This window comes from Convolutriloba macropyga, chromosome 2, assembly GCF_964194025.1.
Source record: "Convolutriloba macropyga chromosome 2, txConMacr16.3, whole genome shotgun sequence".
Classification (NCBI taxonomy): Eukaryota; Metazoa; Xenacoelomorpha; order Acoela; family Convolutidae; genus Convolutriloba; species Convolutriloba macropyga.
The window spans coordinates 81,652,937-81,671,974 of record NC_134469.1 but is presented as its reverse complement, the minus strand read 5'-3'; the positions used below and the strand labels follow the sequence as shown (position 1 = coordinate 81,671,974).

The following is a 19,038-nucleotide window of genomic DNA, read 5'->3' as shown; positions in this document are numbered from 1 at the left end:
TACATTAAATTAATTGCGACTCATGAAAAAAGATTTTATAAAAATATTTCGGATAAAAATTAGAGAAAATTATGCAAGTCTAAGTGAATACACGGATGCCAACAGGGTCGAACTCAATGGGGTCGTCATTGTCCATTTGAATAAAATCCCAGAATTGGTGGGCTAGTTGGGTACCTTGGGATGAAGTAATGAAATGGTAAACGTAGGTGTAATATTCCCAGGTTGTGTAGAAAAAACATTTTTTTGTGAGAAGGCCTGTATGGGAGTGTGCCCAGATCACGATGGTTCCATTTTGTAATATTGCGTATTCGTTGAAAAAACATTCCCTATATTGGATTCCGACTTTTACGCAAACGTTGATGTTGTGGCTGGTGTGTAATTTTGGGGCGATGTCTTCTGGGCCGACGTAATTTCGGATTTGGTCCCAAATGCTTGTCATGATTTTTAAGAAAATTCAAAATTGTTGAGGTGCTAGGTTTTGAGATTTGTAAATATCAGGGAAAGAATAAGTAAATATGGTTTTTTTTAAAAAAAAATTACAGGTCAAATTCGCCTTCTAAAAATTCTTCTTCGGTTTTCTGTAAGAAATTCAAAAAGGTAAGAAAATTTGGATGATCTGGTTCCAAAGTGATTTTTTGTCTTGATTATTGTCCAAGAAGTTAATCCAGAAGCATAAGGTACTGCAGGGGAATATGAAGTATTCAGAAAAGACTGCAAGTTTTATATCAAAATCAGTGAGAAAGTATGCATAAAGTGGAAATTGGGTTGGAATTGGAGAGATGTAAGGAATGGTGTCTTCTGATTGGTCAATTGTGGTGAAAGTTGGGGTTGGTGGATAAGACATAAGATAAGATTTTTAATGGAATATAAATGCAAATGTTTGAGGAAATTTACATGGAGTCATCTGAGAATGGAATGGGTGATGGGGGAGAAATTGGAATATAATTTAATTCAGTTGAATTGTGGTCTGATGTAGGGTCAGGGCTTTCGGGACTTTCAGAAATGGTTGGTTGCGATGGTTCTACTGCAACTGGTTCTCCTTCTGAGTTAAGGTAGAAATTCACATTAATATAATTATTTCCCGATTGTATACATTGTAGAATTGTTTGCCATACGGCTGATGTCTCATTCACTGTAAGGGGGATAAAAGAAATTGAGTAAATATTGTTGACAATATTGTCTTGTTGCATGTTAATACTGATTAGTGCTTCACGATCTGTAAAAAAGGCAATGCTGTATTCAGTAATATAAGCTGGCTGGCCGTTGAATGTAGTGTTGATGCGCGGCTCAACTTTAATTCTGAAGTGATATACTGGATTCATTATAAAATGTTTGAAATAATGCAAAAGGTAAAATTTTAGTTGTAGGAAAATTGTTTAAGTTGTTTGAAATAATTTCCAAGTTTCTATCCGCGAAGAAATTGTCATAGGTTGAGAGAATGAACAGTTAGCAATAAAGAGTGTTGCTGGTAGTTAGCAGGCAGAAAGTAGTTTGAATGATTGATAGTGTTGCGGGGGAAGTGGGGGAAATTTGACATTTCGATTAATTGGGATTGTGGGGAATTATCCCTGGTTGGGTTGATTAGTGTTCCATTATAGGCTGTCATTGTGATTGATGGACAGTTCGCCTTCCGGGTTAATGGATTTCCTTCTTTTTCTCGGTTTGACAGATAATTGATAAGTTTCCTTCGGGAGTTGCATCTTATTACTCCGTTGTTTAGTGCGTCAGTATAAATTCTTTATAAAAATAAATTCGTCGGTGGATAAAAAGGTAGGGAGCAAATCCCCGCCTTTAACAATGGAGGTTTAAGGGGAATCGCTCTGTAATTTTTCTTTGTTGATTTTTCTCAAAGAATAATTGCAAGTAATGAAAATTTTGGTTAAATACTCGAGTAATATCAAAATTTTGAATTAAGTTTTCGCAAATATAATGGTGGGTACTTTGCCGATGCAGGATAGGTCCCTCTGGTTTATTTAGGGCTATTATAAATTTTGTTCATTAATAATAATTATTATTTTTTTTTTTAAAAATTTATTTTTAAATTTTGTTTTCCTTGCTCAGTGCTAACACAAAATTTCTAATTTGCGGCAGAGTAGAAGTGAATGTAATTGATAACTTTTAACAAGTGACTTAGTTCAGTGGTTAGTATCTCTGGCCGTTGAGCTGGGGTTCCGGGTTCGAATCCCGGCGGGTTCCCGGTGCTTCCATAATGTGGGAAAATCTGGGAAAGGGCAAAGGGGTGTAAGGGTAAGCTAGGGTAAGGGTAAGGGGGTAGAGAAAAGGGGAAGGGTAAAAAAAAATTTAACTTTTTTTTCCTTTTTTTTGATTTATAAGCTGTTTTTACGGACCACGCGGCCGTCCCACTTAGCGCAGTTGGTAGCGCGCTGCACTCTCAAGCTGAAGTTGAGGGTTCGAGTCCCAGTCAGGTTTTTTTTTAACGTTCCCTGTATTGATCGTTCTGAGAGGGTAAGCTCCGTAATGGGATATCGGTGGGTGTTCCGGTATATGTGTATAGATGGGCTGACTCGGTGCGGCAGGCCTGTTGACATGATCAATTTTGATAGTTGGTTCTTCGTTACGTTTTAGTCTCCTGATGTAGTCTCTTAGGAATGTGTAAGGAGTGCGAGGTTTATTTATGTTTTCTTCGTTTTGGTTTTCGAACTCAGTTTTAATTTCGAGTGGTAGTACTAATGAGCATTTGTGCAGGGGATGTTCTGGATGTTCTTGTAGGTATTCATAGTCATTTAATGCGACAACTTGTACTGGTTTTGTTTTTATTCGCCGTCCTTCGTGTGTTATTCCGAAAGGGAAACGTCGGTGAAGTTTTGCCCATTTGTGTAAAAGATGCGAATAAGTTAGATGTAGTAATACGCTAATCAAGAAGGATAAAAATCCGAAAAGAAGAGACATTTTCCATGGTATGTACTGTTCGAATCGGTGTTCGAGTTCGGGCTTGAATGCTCTTATTCTTTCTAAAATTGGTTCGGCCATTTGTTCTATTGATTTGATGTTTGTTCGCCGTGTTTCCATTTGTTTGAACTCTGGTTGAATTTGCTGAAGAATTTGAATTTGTGCCTCAGATCTTGATGAGAAGTTTGGTAGTTCATCCAATGGGGGCAGTAGTTTAAAGAGTGTACTTATTGGATCTGGCAATTGAAAATCTAACCGTATTGCCGGTACTGTGTCACAAGCAGTGAGGTCTGAGCGCAGATGAACATTTGGTCCTCTAAGCTGTTTTCCACATCCCAGTGTGATGATACACACTCTGCACCCAGGATGCTCAATTCTGGCCAATGGATTGCTGCCATTACCAGCGCTTTCGATGAGTGTATAATCGTCTTTGGACGATGTTACTAACCAACGACCGAAGCCGAGATTGCGTGCTTTTTCAGTCAACGGCAATTCTACTACATCCAGTTGACAGCGTTGCAATGCAAGTAGCTCGTCATCTTGGTAAAGTAAAGTAGCCATACAGGACTGATAAGTCTGTTCTGTTGGAATGGCTTTGATGCATATTGCGTATTTTTGGGATCCGATACAATTTGCGAGCTCGTCTTCATCGATAAACGCTAGTTCTTCTCCGTCGTCTGAGACGGCCATGTATTTGGCTTCAAGTCGCCAAACTAAAGCTTTACCCGTATCCCCGTCCGGCATTGGGATCGGAATGGCATGCAATACGTTCATAACTGTACTTTTTGAAGCCATTGGAATTGCAAGTGTAAGTATAAGACCTGCATCAATTGCCTCGACTTGTGTGACTAATTTCGTTTCATAGTATGAGAGAATCTCTTGGATTGGTACGGCTAGAGATAATCGATCCTGTTGTCCACTTTGTTGCAAATGAACAATCGTAAGAATTTCATGCAACTGCTCCCTTGGGACTAATGACATTGGTAATAGCTGATTCATGAGAGGCGTCAAGGCATTCAGTATGTTGATTCGAAATGTATAAAGGGCCGATCGGTATGTTTTGATGTTAGCAAGTATTGCTTGAAAAATATTGCTAAGTACAAGACTATGTTGATTGATTTGTTCTCTTACGTATAAGTATTGGATGCAGTTTCTCATGTGGTGCACGTTTTGTCGTAACGCCTTGAATTGTCCTTCAGCAAGTTCCCAGTTCCTGTTTTGTGTCTCTATAATTTTGTTCTGGGCTTCTTTGATGGCTTTCAGTTCACCTGATACAACATAGAATTTTTCATTGTTTTGGATTGTTATTTGTTCAACATGATCGGTTAGGTATTGAAGATAAGCCATTGCTTGTCTGATGTTTTTCTGGTTTCTAGCCACTCTTTTGTCGCATCCTCCAAACACTGATTTGATGAAGCATAGTAATTTGTCGCCTGTTCCTATTCCAATTCCAAGCACTGCGGCTGCTGCTGCTGCGGCAGCCGCACCGCGGGGTTGTCTTTGCAGTGTTGTAGAAGTTTGACTGTTTGCTCTTAGTAGTGTGTTCATTTCCAATTTGAGGTTTACAATGTCGTGTTGGGCCTGTTGGTTTTCTATCATTGTTTGTTGCGCTATCCAGTGGAGGCCTGCTGTCGAGTCAGTCATATTTGTGAAGTTCAATGGGCATCCATAATTTTCTGAAGTCCACATTTTGTCTATCTCTTTTGTCAGGTTGATCAGTTTGTCTTCCACTGTTTTGTTATATATTGGGTAGGGGACCAGGATTTCAGGTTGAATAATACTCCATCTTTTGTTGCCACCGATGGTTGGTTCGTTTTTATCAGGGGTAAAAGCTGTAGTAAAAATAATACGGTATTGAGCATTTTGGCTAAATAGGCTTGTTTGTGAAATTCAATTAGAGTCTTTGTGCGACTGATTTTCAGGTACAGAGTTGTGGAAAATGATTTGAGCTGTATCTTTTTTCCTTTTAAATTAGGACTTTTTTGGAGTGTTTTCATTGGTTGGTGACGTATCTAATGTGTATGTTTAATAGAGAATTGGTGCTCAATTCCTATTGGCTGTCATCTTCGAAGCCAAAAGTTTGGTGAAGGTTTCCGTTGATCTCCCGACGGTGAAGTATTAGCGGAACAATTCCTCGTCTGTTTTGAAGCGTTGGGCCAAGGTCCGCTAGTTCTCTGTTGGATACTCTTTGAGGAAGTGGTGAAGATGTGCTTGGGTTATCGTGTTGAGAAATAGCACTATTGCTCTCGTTATTTTCAATTTGTGAAATGTTGCCTCCTATAAGGGAGTGCTCATTGTTCTCGTCGGATATCGGTTGTTGGACATCATCGCTTGAGGTTGTATTGTTGTAAATATCGTTGATCGAGTTGGTCCGGTATAAGGTTTCGCCTGTAGTGTCTAATATTGGGGGCGTGTAGACGGGGCTATTAACGTCACCAAATAGATCGCCAAGATTTTCAGATGAATCGAACGTGAAGTCATTGAGACTCTGGTTTCGCGACTGTGCGCTTGTCGCTTGTGAGTCTGCAATGCTCTCATCGTGATCAGTTCCTGTTGTATCAATTGTCAGGTTTGGGTCTGGGATGTGGTCAAGTGGGAAGTAAGTTATGACTTTTACCTGTTCTTCCTTTGCTTTTTCTGATGGTTGCAAGAGGTTATATAGCGAGTTTTCAGGGGCCAATGCCAGATGATCATTTCTGCGAAGGTTGTATCGTCGATTTGAGCCAAAACGACTGTCGGACGGTAAGAAGTTTGAGTTGTTTGAGAAGACGTAGTCTCCTGTATCAATTGATTCTGGTGTTTCTTGCGTGTTTGCGCTTGGAACTGAGCCTTCCACGAAGAATGCATCTTGGTCAAACGTCGGTTCGTGTGTCATATCAAGAAATTGTATTGGCGGGTCTTCAGAAGAAAAATTAGCTGTTTGGATGTTTGAGTTGAAAGAAACTGACTGGGCATCTGGTGTTGTTATGGGTAGCTGCATGTTGTCTTCGTTAATGTGGTGCCTGACTTGGTTGTCGAACAGCTGTGGTTCTCTCTCTTGTTCTGGTATGGTGGGATCTGCTTCAAAGTTTTCGGGGTCTACATGTTCGAGGTCTTCTACTTGATATTGAGGTTTCACAGGTCGAAGTCTCATTCGATGGATACATTGCGTGCCATTTGTGTTGGTTTTGCGTACAATGTAGTTTGCATTCGTGAGCACTTTTTCTACTCTGTATAATGGTATCCACCTGCTTTGCTGTTTATTCATCACTGCTACCTGTGTTGTGCTTTTTGGGTCAAGGATCAGGCAGTATGATTTGGGTTTTAGTGGTGTGGCGTTGGCTTTTCTGTCATAGTACTTTTTATATTTCAGATAAGACGAGATAAGGTTGTCTTTTACGCTGGAGAAAAGCTCCGTAGTTTTGACTTGTAGCTCTTTAATGCAGTCGTATTTTGGGTGAGACTCCCATAATTTTGTATTCTGAAATCTGAGGTCCAAAGGATTTATCGGTGTTCTGCCGTGAAAGACGTCAGATGGCGTGCACCCAAGAGCTGGTGCAAATGTTGTGTTGTGTATGAATACTGCAATGTCAACGTATCTATGCCAGTCCGAGGAAGTTTGGTTTTCGTTAATTCTCAAGATTTGTTTGAGCGGTGCGTGGTTTCTTTCAAGTAAGCCAATGGTTTGCGCATGTTTCAGTGTGCAATGTTTGAGCTCTACCTCCAATAGGTTGGCTAGTTCGCTCATTAGTTCGGATGTAAACGCAGTACCAAGGTCACATATGATTCTTGAGGGAATGTAGGGGTGTCTCAGAAAAATTGAGACAAGGGCTCGTGCTACGATGTCTGCGTCGCCTTTCATAAGAGGTGTGGCGAAAAGGTACTTCGAGAACACGTCAATACCTGAGAGAATATACGTGTAGGGAGAAGGGTGCATCTTTCCCGCCAGATCTATTAGTAAAAGGTCTGCTGGGAAGTTTTGTAGAGACGAAAGTGGTTGTAATGGAGGTTTCAATGCAGATGTTGGTGCTGGTTTTGTTTGCAAGCATGTGAGACAGTTTCTGATATATTCTGTTAGGCGTTCAGTGAAGTTCGGGAAGTAAAATCGTTTTCTGAATTCTGCTATTGTCAGTGAGACTCCTTTGTGCCCACTCCAATCACTGTTATGAATTCTGTAGAGTACTTCCTTCTGTAAGTGCGACGGGACGCAATATTGTTTAATAAATTGGTTTCCAGTGTGGTTATAGAACTTGCGATGAAGGACGCCTTCTGTTATCGATAGTCTTGGGAACTGGTTGAGATACTTTTTTAGGTCACTGGATAGATATTGTCCTGTAGTCGGTGAACCTCTCTCAAACCAGAGCAGTACCCGTTTGATATCTTTGTCTTGTTGTTGTTCGGCACGCAGGTCTAAAGGTCCGTGCCCGTGAGTGACGAATTCATCCAATGGGTTTTGTTCATGCATGGCGTTTATTTGTTGCGTTGCAGGTGCAAGAATTTGCAGTTGAACGTCAGCTCGAACATTCATAGGATCTTCTCCGCTGGTTTGTTTTCTCTCAAGTAAGTATGTTTTCATGATTTTGGGGGTATTGTCATTTTCTGAGCTGTTCAGATAACTGATTGAATTGTCAGGTGTATCTGCTGCTGTGTTGATTTCGATTTCGTGCATCGGTATGCGTGAGTTGATGCGTAGCTCGAGCTTTTCTTTCGGGTTTATGTGTATTCTCGACAGATAGTCCGCTGCTAAATTGGCTTTTCCGGGTATGTGTCCCAGTATGATGTCGAAGCTGAGCACATGATCGAGAGCATTCAAAGTGTTGGCGGTATGATTTTTGTTTGAAAGAACCGGGTTACTGATCTGTTGTCTGTCAAAATGAGAATTGGTTTTTTACATCCCCATATAATATTTGCAAAGGTGTCTAGGGCAAAGTGAACTGCGAGGAATTCTTTCGCATATATCGAAAGTTTGAGTTGGTTTGGGTGGAAAATTCTAGATCCAAAACTGACGGGTGCATAAATTTTCAGTTCCTGATTATCATCATTTGTTGTGTAGTCTTCTATCATTAGTACGTATCCGGCTGCGTAAAAGGATGCATCGGCCATTATTACATATTGCTGGTCAACTTTGGGTAATCTGAGTGAAAGGTCACAGGCTGTTCTTAGATCATTTGTGAGTTTTTCCAGCATAGTTTGGTGATCTTCTTCTATCACAAAATTGGTGTCTTTCTTAAGTAGACGATAGAACGGTAAAAATTTTTCAGCGAGTTCAGGGATAAAGGCTTTGTAAAATTGAAAAAATCCGATCATTCGTTTGACTTGTTTTGGGTTTCGCGGCATTCTGAATGTTTTCAGAAAAGTTGTAATCTTCTGTGTAATTGGTGTGAGACCCTCAGAGGTTATCGTATTACCAAGGAATTGTATTTCTCTGAGTCCAAATGCGCATTTGTCTGTTGCGAGTTTCATTCCTGATTCTCGGATGCATGTAAAGACTGCTCGAAGTTTTTCCAACATGTCATTTGTGTCATGTGCTCCGATGCCAATGTCGTCGACGTACTGAAAGCATTTATCCGCTGTTATCATGGGGTTCAGGTTTTGACGCATGAATGAGCTAAAGGCGCTGACACTTCTGCTTAGTCCTTGGGCTAGTCTTTGAAAAGCATATGTTCTCGATGCAAAGTTGAAGGCCAGTAACTGTACTGATTGTGCATCTGCCATTGGTACAGAGAAGTAGCCGTGGCTGCCATCCATCTTGCAAAAGAGTTTCTTGCCGGCTAAGTGGGTGCCTGCATCTGCTAGTGTAGCTATCGGGAAGTTGTTATTGTTGCAGTCGTTTCTAATGAGATGGTTTATTTTTCTTAGATCTACTAATATTCTGAGCTTCCCGTTTGGCTTCCGTTTTGCAAATATTGGAGATGAGTAGCGGCTGAAGGGGAGCGTTGTTATGACTCCGTAGTACTGGAGAAGGGCTAGTTCAACAAGCAAATCGTCTGTGAGATGGATTGAAATTCTTTGAGTTTTTGAGTATACAGGTCTGTTTGTGTCTGGTGTCAATTTGACTGAGAATTTGTGAGTGTAGCCAATGTCAAAGCGGTGCCTTGTGAATATGTCATTGAATTCGACTAGAAGCTGTTCTGTTCTTTCTTTATCTTTGTCAGAGAGTACGCTGTCGCTCCATTTGAATGCGTTAAGAAAAGTTTTCCTGTCTTCGTTTCTCGAGAGTGGTTGAATTGCTTCAAGATTTTTAAATTTAACAAGTTCGTCATATATGCGTTTTTCAACTTCACTCATCTTGGATGAGTCGGGATTGGTTTCTAGGGTCGGAAACCAGAATCCGTTTTCGTGTTTTATTGTTATATGATTTATTTCGCCTTTTGCTGTTCTCTCTATAGATTTTTCTATTTGCTTTATTGTTTTCTTTGAGTCGCTTGATGGGAAAAGTTTTGGTTCAAGTGGTATCAAGTAGCGTGCTTGCTCTGGTGTGATGATTTCGAATGTTGCTACTGGAGAGTCTTGTCTAATGTGAAGTGGAACTTCTGTTGTATTGATTGCAAGTAGGGTGGTTGTTTTGTTTTTTGTAAGTTTGTCAAGCGTGCTTGTTAGACCAAGGCCCATTTTTTCAAATTTGACAGTAGGCTCTACGAGTCCAATTTGTTCTTGTGCATTAGTTTCCTCCGATGGGATTAGTTCCAGGGATTTTTGTTCCCCAGGTGAGAGCGTATAGGTTGTTTTGGTTTTGAGCATGATTTTTTTTCGGCTGTTGAGACGTTTTTGTTTGTTGTTACCTTTTATGTGCATTAGATTTAGCTGAAAAGTAAATTCTGGTGTTTGGAGTAGTCTGTTGTGGGCATCAATAATAATCTCATTTTTATCAAAGAAGGGAAAGCCAAGAAGGATAGCGGAAAAAGTTTCAAACACCATGAACTGTTCCTCAAATTGTAAGTGGCCAATTTTGAATGTCAGTTGGACTGTAAATAAAATAGGTGATTGGTGTAGGAAAGCTGTGGAAACGTTTATTTCAGGAGGATTTGTTTTTTCTGGTTTTTGGTAGAGGTTTCTGCTTATTTTATCAAAATGTTACTTTGACATGGCGCTACTGAATGCTCCAGTGTCTGCTACTGCTTTCATTATTAATGTTTCGAACTGTAGAGGTATTATAAATACATTTTCGCTATAGTTTGTCATGCTATCTGGTATATGTTGTAGAAAAACATGCAAGTTATTTAGTTTTTTGATTGCTGACTGAATGGCATATTTCCATCGCGGTATGCTGGTTGACGTTCTGGACAATCTCGGGCAGTGTGCTCATTGCTAGCACATGTTCTGCAAAATGTCCTCATTGGTGTAGGAGATCTTTCGGTACGTCCATTACTTCGGTCGTTTTGTTGGAAGTTTGACCTTCCTCTCGAATAATTTCCTCGACCTCTCTGAAAGCTTCCACGGTTACGTCCTCTGCTGTTGTAGTTGTTACTGTATCCTCGGCCATTTTGGTTTCCATTGTACTGGTATGTTTGTCTGTTGTAGTTGTAGCCTCTGTAGTTATTTCCTCTTCTGTAGCTAGGGTACTGAGTACTCTCCACGCGTTGATGCGGTGGCTGTGCTACTTGCATTGATGCTATGCCTGCCGCCATTATGCTTTCTATGGCTTGGGCCACAGCAGGGTTTCCCGATGCGTTTAGTGTATTGAATGCCGTGGTGTATTGTGGTTCGGGGTTTGTCTGATCAATTCTGACTCGTCGTTTGATGATAGCGCATAGTTCGTTTACAGTGATGTTGTCATTCTCTTTCAGCAACACTTTCTTGTACTTGAAGGGCATGCCTTGAATGAATTGTTCTCTTATTCGTCTTGTTCTTTCGTCAGTGCGTTCTATGTGAGCTGCAGGATCGTCCACAATTGCGAGGTTGGCGAGGCGTTGCAGATCTGTGAGGAAGTCATCTGGTTGTTCTTTCACTGGATCAAACTTTCTCGATTGCAGATCGAGCTCAAAGTTTCTTCTTTGGTCTGCTCCTGCATATCGGTTGCGTAGTTGTTCAAGCGAATCGTCTAGATCGTTTCTTGTGTTTTCGGCGAGTCGAAGGTAATAGTTGAGTGCATTACCGGCTAAGTGTAGGTGAAGATATCTTGCACGTTGGTGGTTCGCTTCAGGAATTCTAGATACAGCAATGCTTGCTCTCAGTAGTCCTTCAAATTCAGGCCAGTTTTCGTTTGGTAATCCTGAGAACCTTTTCAGATGTACGTGAGGCGGACTTGGATCTGCCATTTTCTTTTAGTCAGTTTGTTGTTGAAGTATTTCTGTGGAAAGAGCAATTTGTGCGCTTCTCCAATTTAGCTGTGTCACAGAGTTTGCAGTTTAGGCTATTTGGTTGGTCTTTTTTGTTCTTCGCTGCAAGTTTTTTACTTACTTTTCTGTCGATTGTTTTGTCGTTGAAGAATACGAACGGGTTTCTAGGATGATAGCCTTCCAATAGTGTCATAGAAGGACTGTTGTGGCTTGCGTTGTATTTTTTTCTTTGCTAGCAAAACAAAGAGGTTGATGCTCAAATAATTTTGAATGGGTAAAGTTGGTTTGTGCTTGTGGTTTGGTTAATTTCTCGAATTCGGTAGTTTTGAAAGAAATTGTAAAGTTCTGAGTTTTTTGTAATACGGATCCGTTTGATGTCGGTTTGATTGTCTTCTTGTGCGATAAAATAAAGGCTGATTCCAGTGTTTGTTTTTCTAATGATTCGAAGATTGTAAGTTGTTCCGTTAATGGCTATTTCCATGAGTTGCAAATTTTTCTTTCTTTTTAACAGAAGTAAGCGTTCAACATCTCTGTCGCCATATGATAACTCTCTTCTTATTGTTTGCTTCTTCCTTTTTTATCTTTTTAGAAGCAGCTATGTAGGTGCTAGTGCCAAGTACTATATTGTATGAAGACAGAGTTATCGTTGCAATATCCTTTCTAATAAAGGCTTTTAATTGCAAGTTTTTGCTAAGTGCTATTCGAAGCGCGGGTTCGGTAAAAACGCTCTTTTTCTGCTACAAGTTTTTCAATTCAAGTAATATGGAAAGCAACTGAACTGTACTGAGCACAATCGTCTGTCTGAATTTCAAGATAATAAAATGCGTGCTGTATGAATTTATAAAAGTCTTTTTCAACCAATCAAAATTTAGCATCGTCATAGAGAGTTATTTAAAAAAGCACTTGAATCTTTGGTAGAGGGGGGGGGGGAAGTTGTGTTACCTTGAACCAGTCGATAGTACAGCAATTGATGAGAGAGGGGAACTGTCTGAGTCTGTTGCGGAAGGCGTCTCCAATGGGGCTGAACGCAATCACAATGTGCAAGAACCGTCTGCACCTGTTCACGAAGAAGTTATACAGGGCAAGTGGAGTAAAGTCAGCGTTTTTGTCTCCGCCTTGGGCAGCTGGCCTCACCAACTGCAAAAAATATACAATTATTAGTTGATATCATTGAAAAAAAATATCAAAACAGAGATGCAAAAAATATCTTCATCATCAGCTTCAAGAGGGCTGTAACTTTTATATTCGAAGATATTGATATATTGCAAAACATTGGTACAAGAGATGGATAAATAGATGTGCTGAAATTGAATTAGAAAATCAAATTCTAACCAAAAAGTTAAAGACACTTGAAACAAAAAAATATTACCATGCAAGCATTCATTAATAATATGTTAACCATGAAATTAAATCAGTAAACTAATTAAATTAATAAATTTGTTGTTTTGTTCCTCAAATTTGAGATAAATTTTGAATCGTTCTAGATTGCTCTTTAAAGAGAAGCGCTCGCATTGAGACAAAAAACAGATCATCCAACTCATTTTTAAACTTTATCGCCTCTCGCTTACTAAAGACATTTTTAATAATAAATTTGGCAAATAATAGAATTTATATCTAGACTAAGCTCAGAGTACCAGATATGGCCAATTTCGACCCATTCGCCCTAGAGTGATGGGGAGGGGTGCTTTTTAACTACCTGTTGATCATTTTAACAATACTTCAAATATTTCGATTATTTGAAATTCACTCTATTGATAGATGGCATTTGGGAAATTTCACACTTCCAAGATGAAAAACTGAAAAGGAGAGGTTAAAAATTGCATTAATTGTTGAACAATCTAAATGGCGTATCCTAGCTCAACATTAGCCTGGGAATATTTGTCGCAAAAATAAAAAAGCAAATTATTTTAAAGACCATATGATTAAAAATAATGTTTGTAATAGAAACAGTTGAGCAAAAGACCCTTAGGGATATTATTTTTGTATACAAAATGAGTTGAGCCAAAATTTTTCGGGTTCTGGCTTACATTTGTGCAAATTACGAAACTAAAATTCAGAATAAAATAAGATATTAAACTGAAACACTTGAAACTGAAACAGATTCGTGAAAAAAATAAACAACATAAATAGGTGCTGATTCTCGTAATGTCTGAAATGTAAAGCTAAATCACATCACACAATCTAAAACCTCACACACAAATTTGGTCACTCAAAGAACTACAGCAAACTAAACTTCCAGAAAAATTATAAATTATAACTGATGTACCAGGAGAGGCACGTGCTAAAACTGTAACTTAAAGAAACACCAAGTCATAATGTTGATTATATAGATGTAATTCAATGGTTAGGAAACTGATGGCTTTTTCATTGTAGCAAAAGAAGATTTGTGAAGCAAATCTCACGAAGGTTTCAACTGTTGACAAGGAACAACAGTGGGCAAATGGTAGCCCAGGCATATCGTGCCAAAGTAACTATAACTATAACTATACCACAACACACTCAAAACTACTGAACAAGAAAATTACGGATGCCGATGTCCTCCCATTGGCAGCAGCCGATTGCCGATTTGTGGAATGTCCAGTGGGTGCTCTGGACAGGGCCCTGGACATAATCTCATTCCTAGATTTCTCATCCTCTTCTCGGAATTGCTCCAAGCGGCATAGCTGATCACAACAGCCGAGTTAGTAAACCAACTAATATTCACCGGTTTGTCAACTAAACCTCGTATAAAATGCATTAGTTCCCGATATTGTGATAAAATTATGGAATAATAAATACAAAATTATACATTTTCTTTAAAAAAAAAACAATATATTTCGCGATAATTAAAGAACATTAATTGTCGCCACTTTTTGGGAGTACTGTTGATTCGACCGTTTTTTTTTTACTTGTTGACTGTGCTACCAATGTTAATCAGAGAACTCGCCAAAGAAAACAGATCTTTTCTAGTGTTTTATTCCGTCTGATCAAAAAATTGAACACGCGATACAGAAACCATCAATGATGTCAACCAATTGATGACGTCATTTGTGTCTGATTGCATCTATTCGTAAAACTAATCAACCATAGAGTAGTAAACCGAAAGCTTCCAAAAATAATTTAAACCAAAATTGACACTAAGAGAACTTACTTCCAGAATTTCTTGTCGTTCATCGGGCGCAAACAAGTTGGGCACTTCGCCAGTATTGAGCAAATTATCCACGTCTTCCAAAAATGATTCCATTTTGATTTGAGCATCTGTGATCAAAAAGACGGTATGTTTTCCTTGGGCACCTGCCGATTTCAGAACCACCTTCAAGTCATCTCTCCATTCCACCATTCCGTATGTCTTGCTGATCTCTGGCTGGAACACCACCATGCCAGACATGAAAGCAGCCAGTCGGGTCAGCGATTGACGGCCACTTCCACCCACGCCAACTAACAGGGCATTTCCACCTGGCTGGTTGATGATTCGCGAAATTCGAGATAAATGCTCCAGTACATATCTAACAACAGAAAAAAAAAACTAATAAATGTACCATTGATATTTTGACAGTAAAATTTTTCGCAAACCAACGCAATTCACGAAGAGTATTAAAAGTTTAAAACACTTGTTTATTGTCCTGCTTTTTGTGACAACATTACGCACAAATCAGACAATATGCATGCTTAGCCAGTTTTCTGTCTTCACCAACATTCATTTTGATTTTCAAATTCTTTGCGCATTTTATAAAAAAAAAGAACCATGAAGCACATAATCAACACAAACATGTAAGAAAGCACATAAATCACCTGCATCGTATAGAATAAAACATCATTTCGTAGTTCTCATAAACTAGTTATTTATACAAAAAAATTCTGTTTTTTAAGAAATTTGAAAAAAGAGGAACACTACAGAATTTCGAAGGAAAATTTGAGAAAAGGAAGCAAACATCTGTCCTGTGAAAGGAGGGTGACCGATCGTATGGAAATTAAAGCAAAAAGCCTAGAAATGTGAAATGTGTGATAAGCTTAGTTAGTTTAAATGGAGTTTTAATTGTCACGAGCAATTCTTTACAGTTTCAAGCCCAAACATTAATGATTTCATCAATTGAATAAAAAAAAAATAAAAAAAAAACAATTATTTTGATTTTTTTCTTAGAAAAATTTGCAAAACATTATCCACTTTTTATATCTTCCGGTGATTAAAAGCTAGCGCATGAGCCAATCTTCTCCATCGAAAATTTTTATGTAAAAAAAACAGAAGACTTGAACACTTAAGTTATCCAAATAGCAAAATCAACTTTACAAAATGTAAAAATAAAAGCACAAAAACGTTTTCTGTTCTAAATTACAGAGTTGTTGTCGAGCAAAAATCTTATCGATTCACAGGAATTTACCATTTAAGGAATTTAAAAACCGTAAAAAAACGGTTTCATTAACTGAACAGTAACCAAAGTTCATTATTCAAAACTAAAATTGGTGACTTTGTTTAAAATTATGTAGACTGTCTGAGAATATCTTCTCAACTAATCTCCTCTAGCCCAATGAAATGGCGAAAAAGCTGAGAGTAAGAGGGTGCATGGACCGCCCGGCTACAAAACTCAAAACATGTATTCATGATTTTTCTTTTGAAAAATTGAAGAAAAACATTCTTCATATCTCTTATTGATCGTGAAACTTCTCAAAAAAAAATTGAAAAACGAAAAAACTTTTCTTTATACTTCACTTCACACAATGTTGAAACATTTATCTTCATATTACTGAAATTTCCTGTCTTTTAAAATAATCCAAAGAATGAAGAGAGGCCAAAACAAAAATTTTACTGAAAGCGAATTTTCAAATAAATAACAGACCTTAAGTACAATAGAAACGTTTCTTCAAATGTTAAAGTCAAACAAATTGAGGCACAGTGCGAAAACTGTCAGAAATCCTAAGAAATTAGAAAAAATTACTTAATATTTTCTGCAAATTGCGGTTTAAAATACATTCGAAAACAAAATTATGTTAACTATATCTATCTGGTACACCTTCTGAAATTTATTTGTTCCATGATGCTCAAGAAACATCAAAATTGACAAAAATTTTCAAAAAAACCTACGAAAAAGTTTATTTTAAGTTTTAATGTCAAAATTAAGATTGCCGATACAATTGCTTCAAAAAGTCCAGACATAGTTTCTAAAAAAGACGATCTAAATGAAAGGTGACGCACTTTGAAAAAAGAATAACTGCAAGTTGGGGTTTTGTATTCGTGTGCATTTTTAAAGTTTGCCCTTGTCTGAAATTTTCTACAATTCAAATAAGTTGCTTTTGGATACTCCCAACAATTCCTCTGAGAAAGAATTAAATGTTGTTTTCGCAACCTTGACAAGTAAGTTCTAACATTCTGTGCTACGCAGAGACTCGCACGAGCCGTCTTGTTAATGATTATAAGCCGGTTTCCTATTCCCTACCAACGAATACACATACACACTCGCACACACACAAACACACACACACACACACACACACATATATATATATATATATATATATATATATATATATATATATATATATATATATATATATGGTAAACGGGAATAGGAAAACGGCTTAAAATCATTAACAAGACGGCTCGTGCGAGTCTCTGCGTAGCACAGAATGTTAGAACTTACTTCTCAAGGTTGCGAAAACAACATTTAATTCTTCTCAGAGGAATTGTTGGGAGTATCCAAAAGCAACTTATTTGAATTGTAGAAAATTTCAGACACGGTCAAACCTTACAAATGCACACGAATACAAAACCCCAACTTGCAATTATTCTTTTTTCAAAGTGCGTCACCTTTCATTTAGATCGTCTTTTTTAGAAACTATGTCTGGACTTTTTGAAGCAATTGTATTGGCAATCTTAATTTTGACATTAAACCTTAAAATAAACTTTTTCGTAGGTATAACACAATGGACTTTACCATTTTATACCGTTTCTTTTGACGAAAATATAAAACTATTCAAGCGATATAAAACTTTTTCGTAGGTATAACACAATGGACTTTACCATTTTATACCGTTTCTTTTGACGAAAATATAAAACTATTCAAGCGAGGGGAAGAACACTCAAGAAAAAAAGGTCAAGGAAAAACTTAACATAGTAAAGACAACAAACCAAAATAATTATTTCAAACTTCTTGGAGAGCAATTTAAATCAAAAATTTTAACATGAAAATACTTTTTGTATAAGAAAAATCTTTCGAAAATAACTGCAAGAACATAGCTCGCACAGTAAGATTTAATTGGTTAATTAAAACTAAAGCGAAGAGACTGGGAAACGAAAAAAGTTTTTCTTGCATTCTATATGGTACCAATTACAACTATTGATGATCTGCAGAAGAATCTATCAGCAAAAAGTAATTAAAAATCCGTTTCTTCCTGAAAGGCTTAAGTCATTTCCGGAGGGATTATTACAACATATTAGCCAAACAGGCGATGGCTGCAAAAAAATGAAAAAGTAAGCCCAGAGGTCTGAAAATTATTGGTTTTGGATCTCAAATTATCTTGATCAATTAGAAGAAAACCTAACTTTTGTACACAGAGGTTTGGATGGGGGATTACTATAGACTAAATACAGAACACCCCAATTTATGTGTTGTAATGTAGCAAACTACCATATATTAAATTGCACGAGTCATTAGGGGGGGGGGAGGCGAATCAATGCCTCTCCCCCGCTCAGCGGTTATATAACGTTTGGGCCCCACGGGCACGTACTGTTTCGTCATTCAGTAATAACGCGCTATAAAATACGATTTTAACAAAAAAGGTAGCGAGAGTGATTCCAACTGATTCAAATTGAACTGATACTAATATCAATAATCGGTTATGAACCAAGATTTCGTTAATTTACACTTTAACTCATTGAAAAAACTTATTTTAGGGGAGGGGGACGAAATTTATCCGAAAATTTTTTAGTTTTCTGAACCTGAATATAACCAAATTCATCTTGGTTTTGTTCACTTGATTGTATTCCTCCAGCTGATTTTCAACTACAGTGTTGAAACCTTCGAGTGACGTCACTTCCTCGTACAGTCTCTCCTCCTCTTCTGCGTCTGGGTTCATGTAATTCCCGAACATGAGGGATCTCATGTCATCCTCGTCCACTCGGCCCCCTGCTGACGTCACACACTCGAACACGCTGTCAAACGTTTCCTTGAAAATGTCCTTGACCAGTGTCCGGCACAGACTACAAAAAAGAAAGTTTGTTTCCTTCCCCTTATGTAGGGGGAAAATACACAAGGGGACCCCCAGCCTAGTGAGTTCATATTATGGATCTTTTCCGTTTGTGCCCCCCCCCCCCCCAGTACGTTATGCGCCCCCCAGTTACAGAGCACGTGCCACTACATAGCTAAATCATTATGTAAAAATATGGCACGTGCGTCATTATGTAAAAATATGGCACGTGCAAATAATATACGCCCACTAAGCTTGGGGGGGGGGGGGGGCACAAACGGAAAAGATCCCATACTTTTTTTACCCCCAGATGCCTATTTTACCCCTTTATTTTTACACAATGATTTACTATGTAATGACCCCTGCTCTGTAACTGGGGCATGCATAACGTACTGGGGGGCATAATGGAAAAAATCCAAGTCGCTAAAGTAAAATCCAGAATTTTTCTCTGGAATAATTTTCTAAGGACCCAGGACATTCATACACCATTGTAAATGTGTAGAAATATCAATTCCAGAGGACAAACTACCAGTGATAGGGAGAAGGTGGAGGAAGCAGTCCCTTATTTTTAACCAAGACAACTTTGTCTCTGTCTGAGACAAATGCACCATTTGTCAGTGAATTGCGCTTTTACTTACTCTTTTTATGAGCAGTATTTCATATATACATTCTAGCAGTCTAACTACTCCGAAGTAGATCTCTTCTAACA

At 38.2% G+C, this 19,038-nt stretch overlaps 1 protein-coding gene across 2 annotated transcripts in view; it reads right to left on the bottom strand.

The window, feature by feature from the left end:
• Positions 1-19,038, bottom strand: part of LOC142334780 (dynein axonemal heavy chain 7-like) — a 148,426-nt gene that overhangs the window by 66,806 nt on the left and 62,582 nt on the right. The window contains exons 25-28 of one of the 2 annotated variants that reach the window (XM_075383073.1): positions 18,082-18,342; positions 14,299-14,653; positions 13,694-13,831; positions 12,111-12,305 (exon numbers count right to left, since the gene is read on the bottom strand). In XM_075383073.1, the coding sequence (XP_075239188.1) occupies positions 12,111-12,305; positions 13,694-13,831; positions 14,299-14,653; positions 18,082-18,342 (949 nt within the window). The remainder of the gene's footprint in view (positions 1-12,110; positions 12,306-13,693; positions 13,832-14,298; positions 14,654-18,081; positions 18,343-19,038) is intronic. The other variant, XM_075383074.1, reaches the window with a different exon arrangement.